Below are 23,208 nucleotides of genomic sequence, written 5' to 3' on the forward strand. Positions count from 1 at the left end.
TCCAGACTAGGTCCAGGCATGCCTCTCCAAGGACCTCCTCACTCGCGTCCTTGCACCCATTTTGCAGAGGGGAAAGCAGACATCCGGGGAGCTGCGGCTGTGGCGCCTGGACTCCGAGGCTCCCTTTCGCACCAGCCCGGCTGGGCGTCTAACGTTACGCGGTCCCTGCCCCAGGAGGGCTCCAGATTCTTTCGCGCATCACCCCAACCCCGGCGAGGCGCCCACAGGCAGGGAGTGGGGCCGGGCCGCCGGCAATAATGACAGGGTCCGCGGCCTGTGGGTGGCGGCGGCGGAGGAAGCCAGAGGGATCCGGCTATTTCTGGCCGGGACGCGCCCAGAGGCTGGGGCCAGGGATGGCCCGGCGTCCCGACCCCCACCTCCGCCCTCCTCCCCAACCCCCAGGAGGGGCGGGGAGAGGCTCTGGTTGGAGGGCCCAGGGGGCGGGGGTGCGCGCGGGCGGGGGGCGGAGCGGAGTCCCGTACGCACCTCCCGTGTCCTCCCTCCGCAGTCCATTCGGGTCCCTCCCCTGCACTCCTCTCGGACCCGAGGCAGCCCGCGCTGTCGCTGCGGACGAGTGTCCCGCGGCGCCCCCCACGCCCCGCCGCGCCGTCCGTCGGGCATGGACTCGGGCCGGGACTTCCTGACCCTGCACGGTGAGTACTCGGCCAGCTCGCGGGGGGACCCCGCCTGGGCCGACCTCGAGGAGAGCCGATCCCGGCCCAGGGAGGGGGACCCCCGGTTCCTTCGGGCGCCCTCCGCCCCGCCCCGGGTCCGCCCCTCATCCTTTTTGTCGCACGGAGGAAATCTCCACCCGGGACCGCCGGGCGCAACCCTGGGCGTTTCCAGGCTTGTTCCCCAGACCCGGCCGGTGGGGAGAAGAGGGGTGCGAGTCTGAAGACTTCCCTAAAGACGACCCCCGGCCCTGCCGCCTTGGGGACTCCCCCTCTCCCTATCCTAGTCACGGAAGGGTGGGCTCCAGGGTCCGGCGCGCTCGGAGGGACCGAGGAGGAAAGGAACCAGCATTCACGAAAAACTGAGTTATCTTCGCCCAGCCCGGGCCGCCCAGAGAGGCTCCCCAAAGCCCAGGCGTGCCTGGACCGCGTCAGGGAGCGTAGGTGTGGCGGGGTGGGAAGGCTGGGGCGAGGAGGTGTGCGAAGTGAGGTCGGGCCGCGCCGCAGTAAGCGCAGAGATCCTAGTCAGCGACGTCCGACCTGGGAGGAGCAGCCCGATCGCCCCGATCTGAGCACCCTCCTGGCGGACAGGCCTGAGTCTCAGCTCTAACTGCCTGCCGCTCCCCACTTTGTCCTGCCGAGCCCTGTCTTCTCCGACCGACCGGGAAAGAGTCTGGGCCAGCTCCTTGCCCTATCGCTGTCTCTCCAGGAGAGAGAGCAGTCGCGGGCTCCGGACTGCAGGGACTGGAGGTCTCCTAGCTGCACGGGGCCCCCAACCTGGACCTGGAATCTCTTTGCTCCAGCCTGGGGACTCACCCACTTTTAGCGTGCTTTGCCCTCCTGCCCCCGAGGTCATCTGCCAGTTCAGCAAACCCTGCCTCTCTTGCACCAATCACTGCTTAACCCGATCTCCCGCTGTTTTCTAGTACCTCTGGAGTCGGAGACTTTAGTGCCCACCACCTATCCACCTAAACCATGCATGGAGATAACAGAAGGGAAAGAGAAAGGCAGAGCCCTCCAGCTGTCCACTAGAGACCCTCTGGAATTCAGGGACACTCGGAGGCGTTCCTTTCAGCCAGTGCCCAGTCTGTCTTATTTTCCTGGTTGGCCCAGACCTGGTCCCCATGGCCCAGGGAGATCTTGCTCAGTGCCCAGAGCTGTTACCCTCACACCAGTAGCCTCAAGGCAAACTCTTTCAGCTGGGTCATGGGATCCCTGACCTTTCCAGGGGGCCCTCTTCTCCTCTCAGGACAGAAGTGTCTCAATGCTCCCACCACACTGGCAGGAAGGGAGGCTGGGCAGCTCAGAGGATCACAGTAGAGATCTCTGCTTTCTCTCTCATCATCCCTTAGCTAGTACTGTGTACCCTGCAGACTGCCACCTCTTCCGTGCCAGCTTCACACTCAGACCTCCTACAAGCCCGCTGATCGCCTCTGGCTACAGCTGTAGCCTTAGCTCATGTTAGAATGGGCTCCATCCTCAGGCATCTGTGCCTTTGTCCAGTCTCTGTCTGTGGGCAGCCCTGGTATCTTCCCTGAAGAGGAAGCCATGTGGAGGCTCAGTCAGCGCCTCCCAGTTTTGTGGTATGGGCTTGGCAGCCCTGGTCCGTCGTGTTTGAGACCTGCCTCCCAAGTGCCTGACAGTCCAGCTCTTCCTGCGGAGCTGGCAAGAACAGTGCAATCCCAAGCTGTCTCCTTGAAGGCCCTGCTGCTTCTAGCTCATCACCCAAAATTACGTCCCTTAACTGCCTTTTGTTCCCCCTGCAAACCATATTGGCAAGCAAGAATCTGTCAAGGAGAACTGGTGATGGACGGGTGTAGTCACTGTGCCCTGCGCTGTTCCAGGTTGTTTACACTTCCACTGGAGAGTCTGCATCTCTTTCATATTTTGGGTCCTCTAGCACTGGACACACTTTCTGGCTTGGGCAGTTGGGGGTCTGCTGCAGAAAGGCTCCCTCCATTGGCCTGGGGGGGTATGGGGGCCACCTAGATAAGAGATGTCCCTTCTGTCCTCGCCCCAGATGCATGCAGAGGCACTGTAGTATACAGACATGGATTATGGAAGTAGACTACCTGGGTTCAAGTCTTAGTTTTTTCATCTTAGACAAATCCCTTGACTTCTTGGTGCCTCAGTTTCCTCATCTGAAAAATGGGGGATAAGAACACTACCTCTCTCATGGATTGCAGTAAGGATTGAATGAGCTAAGACATACAAGGCAATAATGAGAACAGTGCCTAGTACCAGCAGGTACAGGAGGCCCACCCCCCATGTGACCATGTCATGTGAGTACTTTGTGAGATGAGGGGGAATAAGGTAGTCCCTAGCCAGGAAATATGTGACCAGAACTGTGTTTAAGAATCAAAGGGCTCCTGGGGAATTCCCTGTCAGTCCAGTGGTTAAGACTCCATGCTTCCACTGCCAGGGGCCGGGCTTTGAGTCCTAGTCGGGGAACTCAGATCCTGCAAGCCATACAGTGAGGCCAAAAAAAAAAAAAAGAAGAATCAGGAGCTCCTTCTGGTGCTTCTGAAGCCCTCAGGCTGATGCTGTAGTCCCCTGGCCTCCTTCCCTACCCTACTTCCTTTGCTTGCTCCATTCTAGCCAGGCCTGCACTGGCTTCTCCAGCAGGTCCCCAGATGTACACAAAAAGACCTAACTTCCCAAAGCTCTCCCCTCACTGAACACATCCACCTCCACCTACACTAACTATTCAAACATTGAATCCCTCCCGCCCCACTATAAAACCTGGCATTAGTAAAAGTGCAAGGTAGGGTGTAGGAGGGGCCTCATCTTGGTCCCAGGAGACCTGGGCTGCAGTCCTAGACCTGGGTTCCAGTCCTAGCTTTGCCTCGACTTATATTGTGACCCTGAGCAAGTCCCTTTGCCTGTCTGGGCCTGTTTTCTCATCCACAGGAAAGCAATACCTACTGATAGGGGATGTTGTGAGGATAAAGCACTGGTGGGCATAGGAATTCTAGGTTGGCAAAGAAGCCAGTACCCCCAAGAGATAAAGGTTCCAGATCCATCATAGCAATTTGGGGTGGCCAACCCCCTACCCTCCTCAATTATGTTTCAAAGCTGTCTGTCCCTGGGATTCCATGCCCACACAACACAGACACACACTGATCCACACTGATCTTAACTTTTTTGCGCCCTGGACCACTTTGGCAGTTAGGTGAAGCCTGTGGACCCCTTCTCAGGATCATGTTTTTATTTATTTAATTAATTAATTTATTTATTTTTAGGATCATGTTTTTAAATGCATAAAATAAAATACATAAGAATTCAAAGGAAGCAAATTGTATTGAGATGTGATTCTATCCATAGGTCCTCGGGGAGACCTTGGCCCTCTGATTCAACCATTAAACCATCACGTGGTTTCTGTAAAACAGGTGTTCCCCTTACAATCAGCTCCCTCAGCTCCAAATGAAGAACAATATTTCTCTGCCCATATTCCAGGCCATCTACATTAACACACATTCTCATGATTTATTTTTCTCCGAGGTGTGACCTTAGGCAAGTTACTCTGCACTTTAGTTTATTGTTACTATTGCTGTGCTTGTCTGTGCTAATAACTGGCTTTGCCAGTGACTCACTGTCAATGCTGGTGACTGGAGCTGCGGTGAGGCGAGTGAAGGAACTATTCAGAGGCAGAGAGTAAAAGAGAGGAGTGAGTCAGGCCTCTGGGTGGTGTCCTGACCTTGGCACACAGTAGGGGCTCCATAAATAATTGCTGGGTGAATGAAAAGCAAGACGTAACTTACATGAAAGGGTCCACTGTTCCAAGCACACTGGCAGCACAGTTTCATATGGAGTTGGAGTCCTCCTCACCTATTTATCAAAGCAAGCCTGTGTTAATAGACTCATTTTTAAGACCAGCATTTTTTCAAGAATTCCATTCGCATTTGGAGCCTTGGAGATTATCCCGCTCAGGTAGCGAAACTCTCGGAGAAGGAAACAGGCCTGCCTGAGGTTTACATGTGAGGCAACAGCCCGTTGAGTCACAATGGATTCGTTGAGTAACTGAGGTAAAATATTTGGCGGGTTCCGCTGTCCGGCCCGGGCTCCATCCCCGGCTCCTGATCCCGCCCCACCCGGTTGTCCGCTCGACTCTGCAGCCCAGGCTGCCGCCCTGCCGGGCTTACCTCCCGGCTCAATCTTGCCCAGCCCTCCAGTCCTCCGCCAGGCCTCCAGCTGAGCGTTTAGAATTCGCGGCTCAGGCTCCGCCCCCTGGTAGGACTGCCTCCAAAGTCGAGGTTCCGCCCTCCCTGCCCGAAAACAAAAGGCCTTTGCAGTGAGGGACCCTCCCCCCCTGTTTGTGCCTTGGGCCCTGGCTCCGCCCCCGCCCGTCTTCCTGGGTACCTCTGCCCCACGTCGCCTCGCAGACTCGGCTCCTCCCACTCCCCACCTCTTTGGCTCTGGCTCCGCCCCAATCCTCTTTCTGGGCTCTGACTTTCACCACTGATCTGCTTCCCGGGTTATGGATTTGTCCCACTTCACCTCCCGGCCCCGGCTCCTCCTCCGCCTCTCCCCGCCTTGATTCCGCTCTCGCCGCACCTCCTGGGGGCATCGGTCCCTGCCTCCTAGGGTATGGCCCCGCCCCTTCAGCACAGATTTCTGTATCGTCCCGCCTCTAGAGCCATTACCCCCCTTCACTGCCCCGCCCCCACGGGTTCTAGCCCCGCCCATCCACTCCAGGTCTCCGCCCCTGCTCCCCTCTAAGGAGGCCGTTCCGCTCCTAGGGCCAGGGCTGCCTTCTGGACGCCCCACTGTCCCGGGCCTGGCTCAGCAGGCGGCGGGGGCACTTCGGAACGTCATGCAGTGCCTGGGGGTCAGGCGCCGAAGCCGGAGCCAGAGCCGCTCCAGAGAGCTCTACCTGCAGGAGCAGAGCCTCGAGGTGGCAGCTCTCAATGAGCAGAGGCTGGGTAAGGGATGCAGGGCGCCCCCCCGCCCCCCCCCGAGATCTGCGGAGGCTGGGAAGGCAGCTGGGACAGGACGCAGACTCTATGTTCCTGATCTCAGGGACTGGACCTGTTTAGTTTTGTGAGTGTGCGACCCACGGTGGAGCTGTGTTTGTGGGGATGGCATGTGGAGTGAGTACTGGGGGGTGGGATTGGTTACCCTTGTGCCTTGCCACCCCCAAACCATCCTGTTTACAAACCTAGTGGTGATTTTGTCACTTGTATGGTAGTGGGGGCCACTGTGCAGCAATGATGATATGCAATGCTGTGTAATCAAGTGGCACCAGTGTGACAGTGTGCAATCCAGGGTTATGCTGTGTACCATGTGTGACTGTGGGTGACCCAGGTGACTGATTCTGTCATCTCTGTTACGGTGTGTGTGTTCTATGGGTTTTCTGCTGTTACTCTTTGTGGCAGCATGCCCCTGAGTGGTGGCTGTATAAGGTAATGTTTCGTAGCATTGGCCCTGTGGGCAAGCTTCTGAGTCCCTACTCTACCATGTAACTTCCTTGAGCCTCAGTTTCATCATCTGTAAAATGGGAACAATGATAGTGCCTTCCTCACAGGGTTGTTGGAGGGATTAAATACATGTGCTAAGAACAGGATCTTATTCAAACATGAACTATTATTATTATTATTATGGTGACTGCTATTATGATGATGATGATGTTCTGGCACTGTACGTTGTGTGGCTGTGTGTGACTCCATGTAACAATACGTGTCACCGTGTGTGACCCATTGTCTCTTCCCGGTTGTGTATGGCAGTGTGTGATGAGTATGGTGGTGTGGTGTGTGTGGCTGTGTATGTGTGTGGCTATATCTGTGTAGCTGTGTATTGCTGTGAGTTCCAGACACAATTTGTTTCCATGAGGCCTCACCCTAGGTACATGGGCAGGGCTTCTGGCACAGCCCCCACCCCCAGCCTCCTATTAGCACTGTAGCCCCTCTGCACTCCCCATATGTGCCACTAGCCCGGGCAGGTTGGTGAGGCTGCAAGGTCAACCCAGGGGCCCCTGAGCTCAAAGGCCCCTCAGCACCATCCTCCCACAGGAGGAGAAGGTGCTACAGCTGAGTGAGTGGGGCTGGGCGAAGGGGTGCCCATAGACCTTCTGGGTGCTAAGGGAGCAAGGGTGGGGGAGCAGGCAGCCCAGAGGCCTCAGAAACAAAAGGGCCTCAAATGAGGCTCAAAGATGGAGGTGTCTGCTTAGGTTGCCCAGCGGCCTGGAGGGCCACCAAAATATCAAGACCCACCTTGGGACCGAGGTCTGTGTTCCGGAAGGAAGCCATGTCGGCAGCCAGGGGACTTATCTCTGCCTGACTGCAGACAGGGCCGCAGTCTGGCTCCAGGACAGGATGAACATGTCATCTGCTCACAGCCTTTTCCAGAACCGGAGGGTGGGGCTCACCTTCCGCCCCTGTGCCCCTGGCTCCCATCTGTGCCTGGCGCAGTGGCTTGTCCTGATGCCCTAGCCTGGGGGCGGTGCAGCCAGAGGGTAAGGAGATGCCCCCCCCCCCCAGCTGACCTCAGCCTTGGAAAGGACAGTGGAATCCCCCGGCTGAGCTGAGGCTGAGAGCAGCTCTCTCCTCTGGTAGCTGGGAACTACCCTTCCCCGCCTCACCTCTTGAGCCCCACAGCCACAGCCACCAGTTGAGGACATCCTGCAGGAGCCCCATCCTCCCTCACTGGGCCTCCCCTGGGGCTGGAGGGAAACTGCTGACACTAAGGCAGGGGGTGGACAGAGCTGGGACCAAGGTGGGGGAAGGTCACATCAGACTCACCTCTGAGGAGGCCTTGAGACACCTCCTCACCCAGTGCTGTTGGGGGAATAGAGGCACAGAGAGGGAAGGTTTCCTGAAGCCATGGGTGTGGGGGGCTGTTAGCACGTGGCTGTGTCTCCACTGGAAGCAGGAGTTTGGGGAGGGATAGGGGATGGGTGGCTGAGACCCAGGGAAGTGGTCCAGAAGAGTCTGTAGGTCCTGTGTGTGTAGAGCAGGCTGGCTGGGGCATAGGGAGTGGGGTCATGGATAAACTGAGAGAGCCCATCAGGGGCTGGGGATCTGGGTTCAGAAAGGAAAAGCCTTATAGGCCTAGGCACAGGCCCTTCAGACTGGACCTGCACGGTTCCTGATGCCACCACTCTGCTGGACCAGAAGGATAAAGATTGCTGAAAAGCCACAGAGTTTTTGTTTTGGGGCCAGAAGTGAGGTGAGGTAGTCTATCCGCTCTGAATAGAGCTGGCTGCTGGACTCCATGTGGCCAGGATGATAGGCTAGGGTGGTCTTTTGGTCCCAGCTTCCTTCAGGTCACTCTGACCCCTAGGAGGAGCCCACTAAGTCTTTCAGAGCCAGGCCATTTCCTAGGGGTCTGGTCACCCAGGAACCAGGTGTTCTTGAATTAGCTGCCCTCTTCTTTGACCGTTCAGCTGTGGGTGGCAGGTCATAGTGTATAAAGTGTGGCCTTGAGTGGGTGGGTGTCCAAAGGTTTGCGTGGCCTCAGCTGGCATCAGAGATGCCTTCCTGGAGAAGGCAGGGCTCCAGAATCAGGTTGGAACAAGGGTGACAGAGGGAGACGTGAACAGAGAGCTGAGGATGAGGCTGGTGAAAAATGGGCTGAGAGGGTCCAGTGGTGGGCATGGCCAGCATGGGGCCTGGGGCAGCAGGGACTCTAGAGGAGGTAGCATCTTACCAGCTCTGCCCCCTAGGCCTACAGGATGACAAGGACCTAGAGGCACTGCTGAAGGGCAGTCAACTCCTGAAGGTGAAGTCCAACTCATGGCGGAGAGAACGCTTCTACAAGCTGCAGGAGGACTGCAAGACCATCTGGCAGGAGTCCCACAAGGTCATGCGGACCCCAGAGTCCCAGCTGTGTGAGTGCCCTGGGCTGCAGGGGAAGGGGCAGGGTGCTGCACCTGTGCTTGGATGGGAAAACTGACACTGGTCAGGGTGGGGTGGGGCTGGAGGTCAGTCGTGGACCAGGACAAAAGGTAGGGAAACTGAGGCCTGGCCTGGTGGGGCAGAGGTCGGTCATGCAAACAGGACCAGATATGGGGAAACAGGCTGGCCAGGGCTGGGGAGAGGAGCCAGTTAAATCACTGATAGGGAAACTGAGGCCTAGCCTGGGCTAGAGAGGGCAGTCATGGACCAAGGACCATAGATGGAGATGCTCAAGCCTTTTGGGGGTGGGACTCCATAGCCATGACCACAGATGGGGAAAGCCAGGCTCCCAAGTAGGGAGGGAGCTGGACAGTGTGGCCTGAATTCCCAGGTATCCACCCAGACATTTGTGGGAAGGAGGGAAGGAGGGAGGACTAGGGCCCAGGTGTGGTGAGGCCCAAAGTCCAGGGGCAGATAAGTCCCTTCCAGGTATCAGTGGCCAGGATGTGAGGTGGGGCTGCAGGAGGCAGCTCCTCCCTGGGCTGGGGCCAGAACAGGGAGCCTGGGGTGGAGCAGGGCTGGGACTTGCACAGAGAGGCCATGGCTGGGCAGCTCCCTTGGGGTTGCGGGCCTGAGGGCTTTCTGGAAGCTTTAGAAAAGGACCATTCTTGGTCCTTTGGTCCAAAGCTCAGGCCTGCAGATGGACAGTGCCTCCTGCAAGGTCTTAGGAAGAAAGTTCTGCCAACTGCTGCTGCCGTTTTACACAGAATGCCCTAAAAATTTTGTAAAATGAGAGGTTCCCTCTGCACCTTTACTTGGTGGGAAAATTTTAGACCAAAGCTATCCAAAAGAACTTTCTATGTTAATGGGGATGTCCTATATCTGTGCTGTCCAATATGTCAGCTACTAGCCACCTGTGGCCATTGAGCACTTGAACTGTGGCTAGTGTGACTGAGGAACTGAATTCTTTTTTTTTTTTTTTGGTTGTGCCACTGCATGGCATGTGGGATCTTAGTTCCCTGACCAGGGATTGAGCCTGAGCCTCCTGCTTTGGAAGTGTGGAGTCTTAACCACTGGACTGCCAGGGAAGTCCCACAAATTCTTAATTTTACTGAACTTTAACTAATTTATATCTAAATAACCACGTGTGGCTGGTGGTAGAGAAGGATCACTGCAGCTGGGTTTCTCACACAGTCCAAGTCCCTGGAAATTCCTCACCCATTCACCTGCCCTCGGCTGTGGAGATGGGGCAGGCAAGGTCAGCCCACTGGCAGGTCTCTGGGGAGTGAGACCAGACACAGGTGACAGGGCCCAGGTGGGAAGAGGGCAGGACAAAAGGGAGGGACAGCCCACTGAGGGTGTCTCAGGAAGGGTCTGCCAGGCCCCAGGACACTGGACAGAAACCTGAGAAGGTGTGGCCTGTGGCAGGCCAGAGGGGAGGCAGGACAGGAGCAGGGTCCGATGTGGAGAGCCCGGAGAGCCCGGCTGGGTCCTGGGGGCAGTGGGCCATGGGAGGTCTGAGCAGCGCAGGGCAGGGTGGGAGGGGATGGAGCCTGAAGCACTCTCAGGAAACTACCCTACGTGCCTGTTGGCCACGTAACACAGGAGTGACCTGGCCCTTGCCTCTGTCTGTGGCTCCAGCCAGGTTCCTTCACAGGCCTCTGCCCTGATATGGGGTTTCCTGTTTGACGCTGGCGGTTGGTGGCACCGTGGGAATGGGGCATCATACAGAGCCCTGGGGACTCCTGGGAGCCCACCCCCCAGCCAGTACACGTGCATGGTTCCCAGTGTGAGCCAAGCACTTGGCAGGGCTGGGCAGGGGGCAGACTGAGGAGTGGGAGATGTGGGCCTTTCCAGACCTGGGCTGGTGAGCTGGGAACCTCCTACCGGGACAGCTGGGAGCACAAGGGCAGGAGACCCAGTGTGAGCAAAGGTGCAGGGGCAAGAACGAGGAAGGGCCGTGAGTGAGGGGCCTGCACCCTGACAGGAGGGGCCACGGGGGTGACAGGTTGGGGGTTGGGCACCAGGTGCGCTCAGGTGAGGGGCGTGGCCGGAAGGGGCCTTTTTCCATGTCAGAGACCCAGAGACAAGTCTGGGCTGAGCATGCCCATCGGGCTGCTTCCCTCCTCTGAGTGAGCAGTGAGACTGCCCTCCACTATGCTCCCCCCACCCTGCGGAAACTAAGGCCAGGAGATGGGGGAGGGGAGCAGTCCCCACTTCTCTTTGCCTCTGCTTCCTGGTCTGTAAGTCGCCCCCATCCCGACGCCACTAGCCTCCCTCAGCTCTGGTTCCCACAGGCAGACAAGGATTATCATCAGCAGGGAAGGCGTCTGGATTCTCTCTCCGGTGCCGGTGCGGGAGCTGGCCTCCGCTGCCCAGGCCTCCGGTTTCCACTCCTAGGCTGGGGCAGCTGCAGCTGGTGTGGGACCTAGAGGGGCACGGGAGGCTGTGAGTGGAGCGATTCAGCAGGGATATCCCCTGCATTTCACATGGCCCAGGGTTCGCATGTCTCACACCTCAGACCCCGCTTCCCAGACAGGCACATGCCACACATCTGGGGCCTGCAGGTGGCCAGGAGGCCACCACCAGGAAGGACAGGCAGGCTTTCAGCCAGAGCTGGTCTAGACCCAGGAAAGATGGACGTGGATGGCTCAGGATGGGGCAGGGGAGAGCGTGGCTCCTGACGTGGGGAGGCCCAGCATGAGCCCCTCCCAGCCAGGCCAGGGAGGGCACCTTGGGGTTCAAGGCAGGGGAGCAGGGCCTTGCTGCTCCCTGAAGCTTGGAAGGTTGGGCTGTGACAGGACGGCCCCCGCCCCTGGTTCCCAAGGGCAGAATGATGTCATCTAAGACCCCCAGGGGCACCCTCCAGTCTACCTCTTGGGATCCTGGAGCACCATTCCTACCAAGGGGCTCCCTGAGCTCAGGACACACAGATACATGCAGGGCAAGGCCCTGGCTGCTCCCCTGACACAAGCACTTCTCCCTCTGTCAGAAGGGGGGCCTGGAGGCTCCCATGGCTGTCTTGAGGGAGGCGAAGGGCCCAAAGTCAAGCACGACAGGAGAGTGTGTGGCCTCCTCTCCGTCACAGGCCCCAAGCTCCAGAATGGTCTCTCCTTACCTCTGTCTGAGAGCCCTGCCCTGCCCCACTCCTCTTCCAGGGTCCCTGCTTCCTCCCAGCACAGAAACAGGAGGCCTGGGACCCTAGGTGCCCTTCCCCACCCTAAAGTCAATCTCTCTCTGCCTGGGCGTTTCCACTCTGCACGCTACAGCTGTGTCCTGTTCCTTCTCCACCTCAGTCGCTTTTTGTACCCCACTCCGCCCATCCTCCGGCCCCTAATGGCTCTCTCTGCCCACCTCCACCCCCTTCTTGCAGTCTCCATCGAGGACATTCAGGAGGTGCGGATGGGGCACCGCTCAGAGGGCCTGGAGAAGTTTGCCCGGGACGTGCCTGAGGACCGCTGCTTCTCCATCGTCTTCAAGGACCTGCGCAACACTCTAGACCTCATCGCCCCATCACCCGCCGACGCCCAGCACTGGGTGCAGGGCCTGCGCAAGATCGTCCATCACTTGGCCTCCATGGCCCAGCAGCAGAAGCTGCGGCAGTATCCTTTTGGTGGCAGTGGGTCCGGGCCCAGCGGGTGGATACTGACTATGGTCTTCCCCAGGACAACCTGGGTATGGAAGACACGCAGCTGGGGTCTTCATACCAAAATACCATAGACTGGGTGGCTTAAACAACAGAAATTAATTTTCTCACGGTTCTGGAGGCTGGAAGTCCAAGGTCAGGGTGCCAGAAGGGTCGGGTTCTGGTGGGAGCTCTCTCCCTGGCTTGTAGATGGCTGCCTTCTTTCTCACTGTCTTCACATGGCAGAGAGAGAGAGAGAGAGAGAGAGAGAGAGATCTCTGATGTCTCTTCTTTTTTTTCTTTCCTTTTTTAAAAAATAAATTTATTTATTTGGGCTTCCCTGGTGGCGCAGTGGTTGAGAGTCCACCTACTGATGCAGGGGATACGGGTTCGGGCCCCGGTCTGGAAGGATCCCACATGGCGCGGAGCGGCTGGGCCCGTGAACCATGGCCGCTGAGCCTGCGCTCCACAATGGGAAAGGCCACAGCAGTGAGAGGCCCGCGTACCGCAAAAAAAAAAAAAAAAAAAAAAGGGACTAAATTTATTATTTATTTATTTGTTTATTTTTGGCTGCATTGGGTCTTTGTTGCTGCCCGCAGGCTTTCTCTAGTTGTGGCGAGTGGGGGGCTACTCTTTGTTGCAGTCCGCAGGCTTCTCATTGCGGTGGCTTCTCTTATTGCAGAGCACGGGCTCTAGGCGCACAGGCTTCAGTAGTTGTGGCAGGTGTGCTTCAGTAGTTGTGGCACACGGGCTCAGTAGTTGTGGCTCGCGGGCTCTAGAGCGCAGACTCAGTAGTTGTGGCGCATGGCCTTAGTTGCTCCGTGGCATGTGAGATCTTCCAGGACCAGGGCTCGAACCCGTGTCCCCTGCATTGGCAGGCGGACTCTGAACCACTGCGCCACCAGGGAAGTCCCTCTGGTGTCTCTTCTTTTATGGGCACTAATCCCACCATGAGGCCCCCACTCATGACCTCATCTAAGTCTCTCAAGGCCCCATCTCCAAATACATCACATTGAGGGTTAGGGCTTCAACATATGAATTTGGGGGGAACACAAAGGAAGCAGGGAGGGTACCTGGAGCCCTCTTTGGTCTACTCTGACCCAAGGGCCAGACAACAATGCAGCCCCCTGAAGTCCCTCATCCCCCCTATGTAACCAGCATGGAGTGGGGAGGCTGTGGGGAGCTGCCTGCTTCAGTGGGAGACCTAGTCTTGGATAATTTAGTGTTTCCTAGAGTTAACTGCATTTGTTTCTCTCTGGGAGTTTGGGAGGCCATGATACACTCCCATTTGCCCCCATATCCTGTGCCACTCTTTGGGGAGTCATCACATTCCCCCAGGCCTGGTGTGCAGGCCAGCCTGCGGGCTTGAAACAAATTCACTTCAAAGTCTAGGTGCACAGCAACACAGCAGTCTACAGTTCAAAGTTATCAGCCTTCTGGTATGTAGGATTAGGGTGGAACCAGCACCAGCTCCTTTTTTTTGTTTGTTTGTTTTTAATGACAGCTTTTTGAGATATAGTTCACATACCATATAATGCATCCACTTAAAGTGTACAAGTCCATGCTTTTTAGTGTATTCAGAGTTATGCAACCATCACCCCCAAAAGACACCCCATGCCCTTTAGCAGTCCCCATTTCCCCACAACCCCCCAGCCCTAGACAACCACTAATCTACTTTCCGTCTCTATACATTTGTCTTTTCTGGACCTATTACATAAATGGAATCATACAGTCTCTTGTAACTGGCTTCTGTCACTTAGCATAATGTTTTTAACGTTCATCCATGTCGTAGCCTGTGTTTGTACTTCATGCCTTCTGTTTGCCTAATAATATTCCACTGTGTGGCCATTCCACATTTTACTTCTCCATTCAGCAGTTGATGGACATTTGGGTTTCTGCTTCTCTGAATAATGCTGCTGTGAACATTTGTGTATAAGTTTTTGTGTGGACATATGCTCTCATTTCTCTTGAGTATATACCTAGAATTTCTGAGTCTTGTGCTGACTATATATCTAACCTTTTGAAGAACTGCCAAACTATTTTCCAAAGAGGAAATTTACATTCCCACCAGCAGTGTCTGAGAGTTCTGATTTTTTACATCTTCATTAACCCTTGCTATTATCTGCCTTTTAAAAAATTATAGCCATCCTTGTGGGTTTGAAGTGGCATTTCACTGTGGTTTTGATTTGCATTTCCTTGATAGCTAATGGTGTTGAGCATCTTTACATGTGATTATTGGCCATTTGCATATCTCTTTGGAGAAACAGCTATTCAATAGATCCTTTGCCCATTTGTAGTTAAGTTCTTTTTTTATGATCTATTTATTTTTATTTTAAATTGTGGTAATATATACATAACATGAAATTTACTATCTTAACCATTTTTAAGTGTTCAGTAGTGTTCAGTACATTCACATTGTTGTGCAACCATTTCCAGAACTCTTTTCATCTCATAAAACTGAAACTCTATACCCATTAAACAGTAATTCCCCATTCCACCCTCCCCCAGGCCCTGGCAACTACTGTTGTACTTTCTGTCCCTATGAACTTGATTACTCTTAAGTTCCCCATATAAGTGGACTCATACAGTATTTGTCATTTTGCCACTAGCTTATTTCACTTAGCATAATGTCTTCAAGTTTCATCCATGTTGTCACGTTAGAACTTCCATCCTTTTAAATGCTGAACAATATTCCATTGTATGTATATACCACATTTTATTCATTCACCCATTAATGGACACTTAGGTTGCTTCCACTTTTTGTCCATCATGAATAATGCTGCTATGAACATGGTTGTACAAGTATCTTTCTGAGACTCTGTTTTCAATTCTTTGGGGTATATACCAAGAAGTCGGATTGTTAGATCATATGGTAATTCTATTTTCAATTTTTTGAGGACCCACTATACTGTTTCCTATAGCATCTGTACCACTTTACATCCCCACCAACAGTGCACAAGGGTTCCAGTTTCTCCACGTCCTTACCAACACTTGTTACTTTCTTTTTTTTTTTTTTTTTTTTTTTTTTTTTGCGGTACGCGGGCCTCTCACTGTTGTGGCCTCTCCCGTTGCGGAGCACAGGCTCCGGACGCGCAGGCCTAGCGGCCATGGCTCACGGGCTTAGTTGCTCCGCGGCATGTGGGATCTTCCCGGACCAGGGCACGAACCCGTGTCTCCTGCATCGGCAGGCGGATTCTCAACCACTGCGCCACCAGGGAAGCCCGTTACTTTCTTTTTTGAATAGGTCTCTTACTGTGATTTTGATTTGCATTTCCCTAATGATTAATGATACTGACCATTTTTTAATGTGCTTTTGTATATCTCCTCTGGAGAAATGTTTATTCAGATCTGGTCCATTTTTTAAATATTTTAAAAATATTCTAATATTAAAAAAAATATTCTTATCAGATATACGCTCTGCAAATAATTTCTACCCTTCTGTGGGTTCTTTTCTTTTTTTGGTGGTATTCTCTGAAGCACAAAAGTTTTTAGTTTCAGTGAAGTCTAATTCATTTACTTTTTGCTTTTGTTGCTTGTGTTTTTTGATGTCACATCTAACCTAAAGTCACAAACATTTACTCATATATTTTCTTCTTATAGTTTTAGCTCTTGCATTTAGGTATTTGATCCATTTTGAGTTAGTTTCTGTGTATGGTGTGGTGAGGGATCCAACTTCATTTTTTTTGCATGTAGATATACAGCTGTTCCAGCACCATTTGTTGAAAAGACTATTCTTTCTTCATTGAATCATCTTTACACCATCGTCAAAAAATCAACTGACCAGAAATATGAGGGTTTACTTCACAACTCTCAATTATCTTCCATTTACCTAAATGTCTCTTCTCGCACCAGAACCACAACGTTTTAGTTACCGTAACTTTGTACGAAGTTTTGAAATCGTGAAGTATGAGTCTTCCAAATTTGTTCTTTTTTTTTCAAGATTGTTTTGACTGTTCTGGGTCCCTTGAATTTCCATATGAATTTGAGGATTGGGTTGTCAATTTCTGCAAAGTAGCCAGCATGACTCTGATAGGTATTGTGTTGAATCTGTAGATCAGTTTGGAGAGTATTTCTCATTAAACAATATCAAGTCTTCTTTCTGATCAGCAAATATGGGGTATCTTTCTATTTATTTAGATCTTTAATTTCTTTCAACAATGTTTTGTGGTTTTCAGAGTATAAGTTATGCATTAAAAGAATTTGTATTTTTATTCATTTTGTTGCTACTGTATGGAATTATTTTCTTTATTACATTTTCTGATTATTCATTGCTAATGTATATCCAGCTCCTTTGGGGGACACATTTTGAACCCTGTTAGCTCCCTTTACTGTGTACTTTTCAGCATTTCAAAGACTTTTAAGTGTCTTTTCTCAAGGCTATGTCTGCCTGATTTTGAGCTTTCTTTTTAAAATTTCAATTGTTATTTATTTTATTTTTGGCCATGCCTCGAGGTATGCGGGATTTTAGTTCCCTGACCAGGGATTGAACCCGTGCTCCCTGCAGTGGAAGCACAGAGTCTTAACCACTGGGCCACCAGGGAAGTCCCTGAGCTTTCTTAAAAGCCCAATTCTGTGGCACTTTTGTGATAGTCACTCCTTTTGCACAGGCAAGCACCTGGACAATCTCATGGCCTCTGCAGGCTTTTGCTGCCCAGACCTTGAGATCATAAAGCCATCCCAGCCTGCTGAAGAGCAGTTGGCACTGGGACCTCATGCTTGGGTGCACCACTCTGAACTTGATTTTTTAACCTGGACTTCTAGCGTAATTTTTTTAATGTAAATACATATATTTACACAAAACATACATATATATAAATAAAGATTTTAAAATATGGGTAGGTTAGAATGATTTTAAAATATGGGTAGGTTAGAATGAAAATTTAAAGGCCCAGAAAACCCACCTCCTCCAGAAACTATTTGGGTTCTCCCTTTAATCTTTTCTGGCTGCATTTCATTTTGCCTGATGATGCGTTTGCCAAAAATAGTGGAGATTATACATTTGTATCCATTTTCTTTGTAACATTATATCATAATTATTTCCCTGTGTTAGTATAGTCTCCATAAACAGCTTTATTAATGACTGTGTACTATTCCACTGAAAGGATGGACTATAAATTAGTGATTCATTCTTTTAGTGTCAAACATTTCATTTCCTTTACCACTATAAATAACATTGCAAAGAACTATGTTCATAAAACCTTTCAGTATTTAGGAGTATTTCCTTACCAATGGATTCCTAGAAGTGGAATTACTGAGTCAACTGATGTAACAGGTGAAAGCTTTAGCTATCCCTCCATCACTTACCTAAGGGTTGTACTGATTTACTTTTTGCCCATGTGATGGATTTGAGTGTCCATTTTACCTCACCCTTACCTGCACTAGGTAATATACTTTTAAGTTGCTAAATCTTAGTTTAAGAAATCGCATCTCATTTCCAAATTGTGAATAACTTTGACTACTAGTAATGTTTGTAAAAGGTCAGTTTATATCCCTTTCTCATTTAGTTATTAGGGTCATCATACTGGTTTTTTAAAAATTAATTCTTCAAAGGCTTTGCTGCAAATGCTCCCTCCAGTCTGTCAGATAGATGACTTTAGTTTTTCTTTATTTAATCCTCAGAATCTTAAAAAGTTTATATGGCATGATTTATGTTGTTTCTTTTATGATTTCTTCTGAAACCTGCTGTCATGTTTTCATTGTGCTAATGAGCTCCCATTGTCTTGTTCTATAGTTAGCTCTCTGTTTTCTGTGGACTGTAGTATGCAGCTCTTCCTTCTCTAGTTCTCAAGGTCAAGTCTATGGGAGAGATAGAGGGAATGGAGAAGTGGAGGCCTAAGTGCCCCAATCATGACACCATGATCCAGGCTTTGTTTTTGCATGTGATGTCCCTACCTTCTGATCAGTGGCTTAAAATTTGCTGTTTCCTATGAAATAAGCCTCAAGTGCTTTCGTCAGAAAGCACTATAGGGCTTCCCTGGTGGCGCAGTGGTTGGGAATCCACCTACCAATGCAGGGGACACAGGTTCGATCACTGGTCCGGGAAGATCCCACATGCCACGGAGCAGCTGAGCCCATGCACCACAACTACTGAGCCTGTGCTCTAGAGCCCGTGAGCCACAACTACTGAGCCTGTGCAGCAAAGAAGACCCAACGCAGCCCAAAATTAATTAAATAAATAAATTTTTTTTAAAAAAGAAAGCACTATATACTATATAGTGTATAGTATAATTATATACTATATAGATATATACTATATCTATAATTGGGTAACAATTATATACTGAAAAGGACATACCTTGAAATGTTAACAGTAGTTACCCCTGGGTGATAGGATTATGGGGGCTTTGTTTATTTACTTTCCTGCATTTTCTAAATTGTCTGTAATGAACCCTTTTAGAGTGAGAAAAGAAATGTTTTTGAAATCTTGAAAGGGTTCAAAGCCAGAAAACAGGAAAATGACTCCTTCATTGGATGTCACATTTCCTCCAAAGGGCCACCAGGCCTTCCCTCTGAAATGAGGATGTGCCAAAAGTCAGGCCTGCGGGGAGCTGTGTCTACAGGGGACCTCAGTCTACCTGGGCCCGGGAGTTGACCCTGAGCTTGAATCATGGTTGTGGCTGGGACCTCGGGGGTCCCAGGACTCCTAGGTTCTTTCCTTACTTCTTGCCCAGCTGGATTCATTCCTGTTTGCGAAAAGCTGACAAAAACAAGGACAACAAGATGAACTTCAAGGAGCTGCAGAACTTCCTGAAGGAGCTCAACATCCAGGTGGATGACAGCTATGCCCGAAAGATATTCAGGGTGAGGCAGGATGTGAGGGCTGGGTCTGCCTGGCAGTGTGTCCTTGACTGCAGCCCGAGACCTGCTCTGAACCCTGCCCACCTGGCGTCCTGGCTCTGCAGGAATGTGACCACTCTCAGACAGACTCCCTAGAGGATGAGGAGATCGAGACCTTCTACAAGATACTGACCCAGAGGAAGGAGATCGACCTCACCTTCAAGGAGGCTGCGGGCTCGGGGGAGACCCTGTCGGTGGATCAGTTAGTGATCTTCTTGCAGCGCCAACAGCGAGAGGAGGAGGCAGGGCCTGCACTGGCCCTCTCCCTCATTGAGCGCTACGAGCCCAGCGAGGAGGGTGAGGGCCTGTGACCTGTAGTCCCAGGGACACACAGGGTGGGGAGACCCCTGGGGAGACGGCAGTCCAAGAGTAGGGAGCTGGAGGGAAGGGGGTGCCTCAGCCAGGCCCAGGGCCCCTGGTCAGTATTTCTCCGCCCCAGGAAAGCAGATGGGAGGCAGGGACCCTCTCCTGGTTCCTCCTTCAGGGGATTTGAGGACCCCTCCCCCAGGAAATGGAGAGAGAGGAGGCTGGAAAAGCAGGCACTTTTCCTGCCTCCCTCTTTGTGCCCATGTTGGCCACAAAGCTTTAAGACGTCAGATGGGGGCCCAGTCCTGGAGAAGGAGGAGATGAGGCCCTGCCCTCAGGGGGGCCTCACAGCATGGGGGACAGAGGAGGAGGAGACAGGGCCCCACCCTGGGGAAGTCACGGTCTGGTCAAGAGACTCAAGCTTAGCCGCTTCCAAGAAGTACCGAGGACCAGCTGAGGACGGGAGGCATGGGGAGTAGCGGGGAGGGGAGTGGGGGAGGGAGGGGGGAAGGGGGGCCCCTCCCCCCAGGGCGGCGGCGCCAGCCTAGGGCTCTGACGGGCGCCGGCCTCCCGCCTCCCAGCCAAGACGCGGCGGCAGATGACCAAGGACGGCTTCCTCATGTACCTGCTCTCGGCCGACGGCAGCGCCTTCAACCGGGCGCACCGGCGGGTCTACCAGGACATGGGCCAGCCGCTCAGTCACTACCTGGTGTCGTCCTCTCATAACACCTACCTGCTGGAAGACCAGCTCACGGGGCCCAGCAGCACCGAAGCCTACATCCGGTGGGGCCGGGAGACCTGGGCATGATGGGGCGGGGCCGGGCGGGACCTGGTCGTGATGGGGCGGGGCCGGGCGGGACCTGGTCGGCCTGGCGGGACTTGGGCGGGACCCAGCCCGGACTGAGGGGCCTAGCCGCCGTCCCACTTGCAGGGCGCTGTGCAAAGGCTGCCGCTGCCTGGAGCTCGACTGCTGGGATGGGCCCAACCAGGAACCGGTCATCTATCATGGCTACACCTTCACCTCCAAGATCCTCTTCTGCGACGTGCTCAGGGCCATCCGGGACTATGCCTTCAAGGTGGGCGCGCTTCTGGGCCTGAGGAAGGGGATGCTCGGGCCCACCCCCCCTTCCTAATCCACCCTTGGGCCTCCAGGCGTCCCCCTACCCCGTCATCCTGTCCCTGGAGAACCACTGCAGCCTGGAGCAGCAACGTGTGATGGCGCAACATCTGCACACCCTCCTGGGCCCCATGCTGTTGGATCGGCCACTGGACAGCGTCACCAGCAGCCTGCCTTCCCCTGAGGTGCCCAATGGGATGGGGTGCCCAGAGGAGAGGGCAGCGGACTGGCCGGGAGGCCAGCTACGTCTTGACCAGCTGCCACTCCACCTTTAGCAACTGAAGGGGAAGATCTTGCTGAAGGGGAAGAAGCTTGGGGGGCTTTTCCTCCCTGGAGGGGAAGGCAGCCCTGAGGCCACTGTGGTGTCAGACGAGGATGAGGCCGCTGAGATGGAGGACGCGGCAGTGAGGAGCCAAGTGCAGCACAAGTCCACGGTTTGAGGGGGGCTGTGGCACGAGGAGAGGAGGGGGCAGCCCTGGGGCCCTCCCCCACCATCCCCCTCCATCACACTGTGGGGTGTTTGCCTTGTCTGGGTTCTCTGTGGCTGTCATTCAGACCCTCTGCCCCCTCTCTCTGTCTCCCTCTCTGTTCTCTCTGTATCTGGGTTTCTGGCTCTCTCAGTGCCCACCTGCCCCAACCTCTGAATCTAACTTGGGCCTCCCCATGGCCCCCAGGAGGACAAGCTCAGACTAGCAAAGGAGCTCTCAGATATGGTCATTTACTGCAAGAGCGTCCACTTTCTGGGCTTCCCCAGTCCTGGCACCCCTGGGCAGGCTTTCTATGAGATGGCATCCTTCTCCGAGAACCGCGCCCTCCGACTGCTCCAAGAATCAGGTGAGCCCGGCCCTGTCCCCCCAGGGTGCTGTCCATCTGTCTGACCACCTGAGCTGGCCAGGGTCAGGACTGGCTCCCACCCCTCCGGACATCGCCCAGAGCTGGCACCCCACGCTGTTACCAGACAGAGCTGGTAGGCAGGGGCTTGGGCTCACCGGAGGCCTCCGCTTCTGACGAGCCCACATCCCCCTCAGGAAACAGCTTTGTCCGCTACAATGTGAGTCACCTGAGCAGGATCTACCCCGCCGGGTGGAGAACGGATTCCTCCAACTACAGCCCTGTGGAGATGTGGAATGGGGGCTGCCAGATTGGTACGGGCTGGCTGGGGCTTGGAGGAGGCCTGGGTGAGGGTTTCCACCTGGAGGGCCAGGGGCCAGGAGCCTCTGGGGACCCAGGCAGAGCCAGATGCAGGGATTTGTGGGCTCAGGAGCTGGTAATCTCAGTCTGGAAATATCCCCCACCAGCAAATACAGCATCTGAAATCCCATTGTTAGCACACTTGTCCTTTGAATTCCGGCACCAGAAATGGAATGCAAGGTTGGTGTGGTGGGTCAGTTAGGGCGGCAGGAGGGCAGTAGGCATTGGAGTGATCCTGGACCCTGCTTCTGCCTCACCGTGTGACTCTGGGCCTCAGTGTACCCCAAGCAGGCTGGGCTCTGGGGCCCCTGAGGCCAGCCCACAGCCTGTGACTGCTCCGTCCTACCTGTAGTAGCCCTGAACTTCCAGACACCTGGGCCAGAGATGGACGTATACCAGGGCCGATTCCAGGACAATGGGGCCTGTGGGTACGTGCTGAAGCCTGCCTTCCTGCGAGACCCCAACTCCACCTTCAACTCCCGTGCCCTGGCTCAGGGGCCCTGGTGGGCTCGGAAGCGGCTCAACGTCAGGGTATGGCCAGCCACTGGAGGGACAGGTGCCATGGGCCTCCCTTCCCCCTCGCTACCATCCTGAACCTTTAACTGTCCCCGCCTTTCCTCAGGTCATCTCAGGGCAGCAGCTGCCAAAAGTCAACAAGAATAAGAATTCAATTGTGGACCCCAAGGTGACAGTGGAGATCCATGGCGTGGGCCAGGACGTGGCCAGCCACCAGACTGCTGTGGTCACCAATAACGGTACATGCTGGGCCTGGGCTGGGCCCGGCTTTTGGAGCTGGTGTCCATGCTGTTGACATGGTGCCTGCACCCCTAGGTTTCAACCCATGGTGGGACACAGAGTTTGAGTTCGAGGTGATTGTGCCTGAGCTCGCCCTCGTGCGCTTTGTGGTGGAGGACTACGACGCCTCCTCCAAGAACGACTTCATTGGCCAGAGCACCATCCCCTTGAACAGCCTCAAGCAGGGTGAGTGTTTGTGGAGGGAGGGGACGACTCGAGGGGAGGCATCTCTTGGGAAGGGGCCAGCTATTCCTCAAAGCATCCTCCCTAAGTGACCAGAACTCTCCCTGTGCGCTCCTCCCCGCCCATCTGCCTGCCAGGATACCGCCACATCCACCTCCTGTCCAAGAACGGAGACCAGCACTCGTCTGCCACCCTCTTTGTGAAGGTGGGCCTCCAGGACTAGGCTCGGGGAGTCTGGTGAGGGCTGCCCTGAGCGGACCGGGCCCTCTGTCCACATCTGGGGGCAGGACAGGGGCTGCTCCCAACCTCTCGCTCAGAGCTGGCAGCCCTGCACCGCCTTCAGCTCCAACCTACTGTCTGTGTTGCTGCCTCTCGGGAGCCCAGGAGCTGGCCCAGTCCCTGGAGCTGTCCTCAATTCCGTTAGGAATGACACTGCAGCCTGCTCCATCCTCCAGCCGGGCCCTAGGTTGAGGGTTTTTATAAAAATCATAAGACTAAGTACTGTGGTCTCTTTACCTGGACACCAGAAAAATCCCTGTAAAGCATGCGTGCGTGTGTGCATGCCCCAGAGCACTGGAGCCCCAGCACCTCACTCTCCACTTCTCCACCCTCACACTGGAGCAAGGGGGGGACATCTATCCCCTGGGCAGG

The 23,208-nt window shown here is 53.9% G+C and overlaps 2 protein-coding genes across 5 annotated transcripts in view; one reads left to right on the forward strand and one right to left on the reverse strand.

The window, feature by feature from the left end:
• Nucleotides 1–7,052, reverse strand: part of DLEC1 (DLEC1 cilia and flagella associated protein) — a 113,744-nt gene extending 106,692 nt beyond the window's left edge. Inside the window, exons 1-3 of the mRNA XM_059077244.2 lie at nucleotides 6,881–7,052; nucleotides 4,814–4,936; nucleotides 4,433–4,499 (exon numbers count right to left, since the gene is read on the reverse strand). The gene's annotated coding sequence lies outside the window, so the exon portion shown is untranslated. The remainder of the gene's footprint in view (nucleotides 1–4,432; nucleotides 4,500–4,813; nucleotides 4,937–6,880) is intronic.
• Nucleotides 466–23,055, forward strand: PLCD1 (phospholipase C delta 1). 4 transcript variants are annotated; one of them, XM_059077325.2, is made up of 16 exons: nucleotides 491–653; nucleotides 5,411–5,593; nucleotides 8,332–8,496; nucleotides 11,877–12,105; nucleotides 18,800–18,929; nucleotides 19,031–19,262; nucleotides 19,853–20,054; nucleotides 20,203–20,347; nucleotides 20,424–20,573; nucleotides 20,664–20,822; nucleotides 21,063–21,222; nucleotides 21,417–21,533; nucleotides 21,932–22,110; nucleotides 22,202–22,334; nucleotides 22,411–22,560; nucleotides 22,695–23,055. In XM_059077325.2, the coding sequence occupies exons 1-16, from the start codon at nucleotides 620–622 to the stop codon at nucleotides 22,778–22,780; spliced, it is 2,454 nt and encodes an 817-aa protein (XP_058933308.1). In that variant the 5' UTR covers nucleotides 491–619; the 3' UTR covers nucleotides 22,781–23,055. The 4 variants fall into 4 exon arrangements, 3 of the variants coding, with proteins under 3 accessions (XP_058933309.1, XP_058933308.1, XP_066861776.1); XR_010835007.1 differs by having other exon boundaries at nucleotides 520–653; nucleotides 21,949–22,110; XM_067005675.1 differs by lacking the exon at nucleotides 491–653 and adding an exon at nucleotides 5,088–5,256.
• Nucleotides 23,056–23,208: the final 153 nt, after the last annotated feature.

The sequence above is a fragment of the Kogia breviceps genome, chromosome 10 (genome assembly GCF_026419965.1).
Source record: "Kogia breviceps isolate mKogBre1 chromosome 10, mKogBre1 haplotype 1, whole genome shotgun sequence".
NCBI lineage: Eukaryota > Metazoa > Chordata > Mammalia > Artiodactyla > Physeteridae > Kogia > Kogia breviceps.